This window comes from Chrysemys picta, chromosome 6, assembly GCF_011386835.1.
Source record: "Chrysemys picta bellii isolate R12L10 chromosome 6, ASM1138683v2, whole genome shotgun sequence".
Taxonomy (NCBI): domain Eukaryota; kingdom Metazoa; phylum Chordata; order Testudines; family Emydidae; genus Chrysemys; species Chrysemys picta.
In genome coordinates, this window is record NC_088796.1 from 91894581 (window position 1) to 91900580 (window position 6000).

General features: G+C 42.0%; 1 protein-coding gene across 5 annotated transcripts in view; it reads left to right on the top strand.

Moving 5' to 3' along the window:
* Positions 1-3612, top strand: part of GLIS3 (GLIS family zinc finger 3) — a 289724-nt gene extending 286112 nt beyond the window's left edge. For all 5 annotated transcript variants that reach the window (XM_065549353.1, XM_065549352.1, XM_005296784.5 and 2 more), the window contains 2 exons: positions 450-632; positions 2153-3612. In XM_065549353.1, the coding sequence (XP_065405425.1) occupies positions 450-632; positions 2153-2289 (320 nt within the window). In that variant the 3' untranslated portion in view covers positions 2290-3612. The remainder of the gene's footprint in view (positions 1-449; positions 633-2152) is intronic.
* Positions 3613-6000: the final 2388 nt, after the last annotated feature.

Genomic DNA, 6000 nt, shown 5'->3' on the forward strand with positions numbered 1-6000 from the left:
CCGGCAAATCTTTCCTTATCTTTAACGAGAGTTTTTCCTGAACTTGAAGCTAAGTGACGTTTGCAGGATATCAGATCTTTGAACAGGAGTGTAGAAGAAAGGAAGTGTTTTCATGAAAACATCAGTCTCCCTATAATGACTCCTGATCAACTGCTGCCTCCACAAAGTGGTGTTAGAACCAGGATAGTTCAAAGATGGATTTAAAGTAGTTAGGAGCCAATGGGGACAAAATCTAATGGAGGAAGCGTTACTGCAGAGAACGTTATAGTGAATCAGATATTAAGGCAGAAAAACAGTTGCAATAAATGGGAGTTTTTCCCATTGACCTCAGTATGGGCAGGGTTTCACCCACTGTGCTTGTCATTGCTATTGTTCTTTGTCTCTCTATCTGAGCCAACCAGACAAAATATCAAGGTAACTTAATGTCTTCTCTCCTCTCTTTGTTTTAGGCTTTTATGGGCAACTACAGACTTTCTGCCCTCCACATTACACTGACGCTCAGAGGAACATACAACATGGAGGCTCTTGTAATATGGTCCCTCCTTTTGAAGACTGTCTAGTTCCCACATCGATGGGCCAGGCGGGGTTTGATGTTTTCCACAGAGCTTTTTCAGCACATTCTGGTATTACAGGTAAGTGACTGTTGTGAACTAGAAATACCTGTACACCTACATTCCAGTTGTAAGTGTAACCAGGCTTTGCTGACTTCTCAGTTACAACTAGAGACGATGGGCTTGATCCCCCCACCCCAAAGTTCCGATGTGTATTGGAACTTTGTGGGGTGTTAGCTATGGAGATCTGGTTTGGGCATATCTCTATAACATCTGGCATGCATACAGACTGTGCGTTGGCTGTATGTATGTTTCTCTAGCTTCTGAATTCCTGTACAGGGTCAGGCATGCACTAGCTCATGTATTCACTTTGAAATACTGTCCTCTGAGCCTTCTGAAGTCTTTTTGCTCCTGCAGTCTCCTAGAAGCATTGTAGCATCTAATCAAGCCATTGGTTTTGCTTTATACCTTTTTGCCCAAGATAATTTTCTTAGTCAAGGAATTCATTTATCTAGATGTGAATGACAACAATAGCCCGTTGTGCACATACCAATTCTATCAAGATTTAATTTGCTCGTTCACTCTCAGCTCCCTATAAGAATTTGCATACTACCCTGAAAAGGTCAAATTTACACCTGGGTGGAGTACACGCTCAAGGCCCATGATCTATTCTGGGTATGTCTACACTGCAATAAAACATCTGCACCTGCCCCATGCCAGCTGACTAGGGCTCACGGGGCTATAAAGTTGCAGTATAGACATCCAGGCTCGGGATGGAGCTTTGGGTCCCGCAGCCCAAGTCCTGCAAGGTTCAGTCAGCTGACACAGGTCAGCCGCAATTGTTTTATTGCAGTGTAGATACACCGCCTGAGGGCCTGAGTGGGACTTAATAAGTGATACATAGGCCATGTGCCACCCGCTGCACAAGGGAGAATTTCACTTAAAATGTGCTACACATCTAAATCCTGGTGTGAGGTGCTTAAAAGCCCAATCATATACCTAACTGCCAGTTTTAAGATTCATGGCAGCCATCTACACAAGCATTTAAAAATCCAAAATAAGGACCCTGCTCTGCAGTTATTCTCCTGAATACACATCTAGTGCTGCACACAGTCCCACTGAAATTTGGTGTTTGCAGGGTAGGGTCCTCTGCACTGCAGAATAATCTTGCAATAGTTTGCTGGTTTTTTTAATCTTACATTGCGTGTGTCGAAATCCCATAACCAAGGGCAGTAGGCAGATTGATAAAATAAAAGGATCTTCAGCTAAACTGCACAGTTATGGGAAACTCCACAGTAGAGCAGCTGCAGGATCTGTCCATCCATATATTCACGCACACACAGAGTGCATATAATTTGTGTGTGCATGTATATAACGTGTGTCTATACATACACAGTGGGTGACATCCTAGTCCTATTGAAGTCAATAGGAGTTTTACCATTGATTTCAATGGGGCTAGGTTTTCCCTTATAGTAAGCAATTCATCTGAACCTTTAAGTACCCCTGTATTTTTTTTTAAAAGCTATTTCCAGCTATTTTTCTGTGTAATTATTACAGACAGTTGGTCGGTGTTAATTAATGATTTCTGTACTCTTTTCCAGTTTATGATCTTCCATCAGGGTCAACAGGTATCTTTGGTGATTCATTGCGCAATGGGTCTGAGGACGCCAGTTTCCTTCAGATAAATGCAGTGGATCGTTGTCCTAGCCAGCTTTCCTCTGTCTATACGGAAGGCTAAAATGATCTAATTATAATTACAAATACTCTATTGCGTATCATCTTTCCTTTCTGATAGTCAAGAACAAATGTTACAAATATCATTCCTCCATAAGACTGCTGTATGTATGTTTCAGAAAGAGGAGGAAATGCAATCATCAGACACTCAACCTCACAAAAACAGCCAAACAAAGGGGGAAATGTTGGTAAAACAAGAAAACTTTGCCAAAACTTTAGCAATTGTTACTTTTTCTTTTGATCTGCTGCATGGCAGCACTACTTTTTTTTCCCCCACCCCAAAGGGAATTCAAATACTGAATAAGTAACCTGCTGCTGGATGTAATCTTTTTAAGCCGAATTGGCAAAATCATTTTAGAATGCAGTTTTGCTGGGGGGGAGGGGAGACTCTAAGCACTAAAACCAGAGAACACTACAAACATTTTAAAAGGCTCACCTTCTTGCACAACCTATTTGTCTGTGGTGCTTACATAGCTAGATACACACAAAGACAAAAAGGGGAAAACAATTTGAGATGCAATTTGAGACGCATCATAGCACCACCAGCTAGAAGCATTGTTGGGGCTTCTTGGAGCCAAAGAGCATTGGTACTGGATTTCCTGCAATCCTTGTTTTGGTTTCCTGTTCCATTCCACTAGAATTTAAACCTTCCAGAATGGCTATTACTACCTTTTTCAATATTGTTTCCATTTTAACATTTTATACAATGAATAAGAAGAGTTTAACTAAAAAGGCACTAGGATTTCCTTTATATTCGAGCAGCCCTTATTAGCATTGCTATGGAGAATTTAATAAATAATGATAAACTTTCAATAGAATTTTTAACCATACTATGCAATTTAAAAGAGAGTTATATTCCTGATGTAGAATGCTATAGGAAGGTTAAAAATAACCTGTAGAAAAGATATCATTCTCCATTAAATTCTGTAGCTTTTTTTAAAGCAATTTGTATGAAACCCTATTAAATTTATATTGATTCCTATTGGCTTCATCCTTATGTAATTCTATGGGCCTTTTCCATAAGGCATGCTATATTTAAGGGTTTGTTGATGTTTGTACTAGGTTATTCAGAGATCTACAACTGAGTTGTTAAGTTGTGTTTTTTTTTAACCTTTGGCTGGCCTGTAAGTTTTAGCCCAGGCTGAAAGCAAATCAGTTTGGCCATCTTAAAAGCCACAAGTGTATGGGCAAGGTGGGGAATGAAGTTAATCAGTCGAGATGTGGATTTTGTCATTGCTGTGCTCTGGAAAGCAGCTTTTCTTATCACTTATTTAAAACTTTATTTTAAAATTATTCATCCATATTGTGAATAAAAGCGTTTGGGGTTTCTTAGTGTGTGTATCTATATATGCTTTGGCCTGACACGATATGCAGGACTAAGATCCAAAGAAATTTTTGCAGTCCAGCAAGTTTGCATGCTGAAATTTGTTGATGTATTATTCACAGAATAGACCAAAACTTTTCCAAAGGACTCATTAGTTTACAAAAATACATTTAAAAAAATTGTCCAGATACCTGCTTATAATGAGATGCTGTTATGATCTGTCAGGTAAATTCATTCCTGATTTAACTGCACTGACTTTGCTGGAGTTGCACCAGGGATGAATTTGGCAAAACACCAGGCCTCAGAGGACTCTCTATATCAGAGGTGGGCAAACTTTTTGGCCTGAGGACCACATCTGGGAATAGAAATTGTATGGCGGGCCATGAATGCTCACAAAATTGGGGTTGGGGTGCAGGAGGGGATGTGGGCTCTGGTTTGGGGGGGCAGAAATGAGGAGTTTGGGATGTGGGAGGGGGCTCCTGGCTGGGACGGGAAGGTTGGGTGCCGGGGGGGATGAGGGCTGTGGGGTGGGGCTGGGGATGAGGAGTATGGGGTGTAGGAGGGTGCTCTGGGCTGGGACCAAGGGGTTCAGAGGGCAGGAGGGGGATCAGGGCTGGGGCAGGGGGTTGGAGTGCGGGAAGGCTCCAGCTGGGTATGCGGGCTCTGGGATGGGGCTGGGGATGAGGGGTTTGGGGTGCAGGAGGGTGCTCCAGGCTGGGCCCGAGGGATTCAGAGGACAGGAGGGGGATCCTTTCAATTGGAGCTGTGGGGGTGGTGCTTGGGGTGGGGAATAGCATGCAGAGCGGAGCCCCCTGGCTGCCCCTGTGCGTAGGAGCCGGGGGGGGGTAGGTATGCCACTGCTTCTGGGAGCCGCATGGAGCGGCCCCCAATCCTATTCCCCGGCTGGAGCGGGGCAAGCCCCAGACACCACTCCCCAGCGGGAGCTCGAGGGCTGCATTAAAACATTTGGCGGGCCGAATGCGGGCCGAATCCAGCCCGCGGGCTGTAGTTTGCCCACCCCTGCTCTATATTCTATCACATCTAGACATATACACTTAATTGGGAGAGTTTCCTCTATTCTATCCATAAAAAGTATACAACATTTAAACAAAATTAAGTACTTACACACAAAAACTATACAAAAGTAACAATAAGAGTATGGCATAAATCTGGAAATTCTGTGTAAAATTAATCCCTATTGTATTCGAACTTTGACACCAGGGATGAATTTGGCCCTTTGTCTTAACTCACATCATTGTGCCTAGACATCATATCGCCCTGTTTGCTATGGTAAATAATGTTGCACACTCATTTAAAGCATCTGCACTGAGCTATAGTGCAGCACAGTTGGATATACAGCCTATTTTCATCAGCTGAAGATCTGGCCCAACGAATTAACCCTGAGTTTTAGCCTTTGCTGGAGATTTCATTTTATCCTATATTAAGTCTACTCCTATGGTCATTGCACAAACTCACTTTGGCCTCAGCAGGAGTTGTAGGCATGCTTAAAGTTGCAATTTCAGGCTCACGGGGCTCTATCTTACACCACTGAAGTCAATGGGAGCAAGATTAGGCCCCTTGTGACTCTGGACAGTCAAATCAGCTAAAAGCTTTCCTCCTTACTGCAACCTTGACATGGTTGTCCATGATTTGTTTGTCATTCATTGTGTATGAAAAGCGAAAAAATAACTGCAGAGTTCAGATATATACCTCTTTGACCTTTGAAGCTACTGAAATACTTTTTCTAATCTCTGAACATACAAACTATCCAGTGAGGAGGGCTTATAAAGAAAGACATGGCAGAAGTGGTAGAAGAAAGAAGACAAAACAAAAAAGGATGGTGAGAGTTTTCCTTTTTGTCAGATAAATTTGAAAAAAATACTCTTGCAAGTCAATCACATTTTTTTACTGCGCACAGCTTGTAAAGTGCCTTAATCTTAAAGCAAAATAGTTAAAATACTGCCTCCAGAAGCACATAGAGATGGGCTACCATTCTGCAAAAAGGATATGCCATGTTTACTTATATATCAAGAGAGAAAGAGAGATACTTCACAATTATTTCATTATCATTCTCAATAAACTTCAAAAAGAAGAACAGGAGGACTTGTGGCACCTTAGAGACTAACAAATTTATTAGAGCATAAGCTTTCGTGGACTACAGCCCACTTCTTCGGATGCATAGAAGTGGGCTGTAGTCCACGAAAGCTTATGCTCTAATAAATTTGTTAGTCTCTAAGGTGCCACAAGTCCTCCTGTTCTTCTTTTTGCGGATACAGACTAACACGGCTGCTACTCTGAAACTTTTCAATAAACTTCAGGAGATCATCTTGCATCAGCTGGATACTTAACAAAAAAAAAGCTCTTCTGTGACTGTTTTCTTGAGTATTTAAA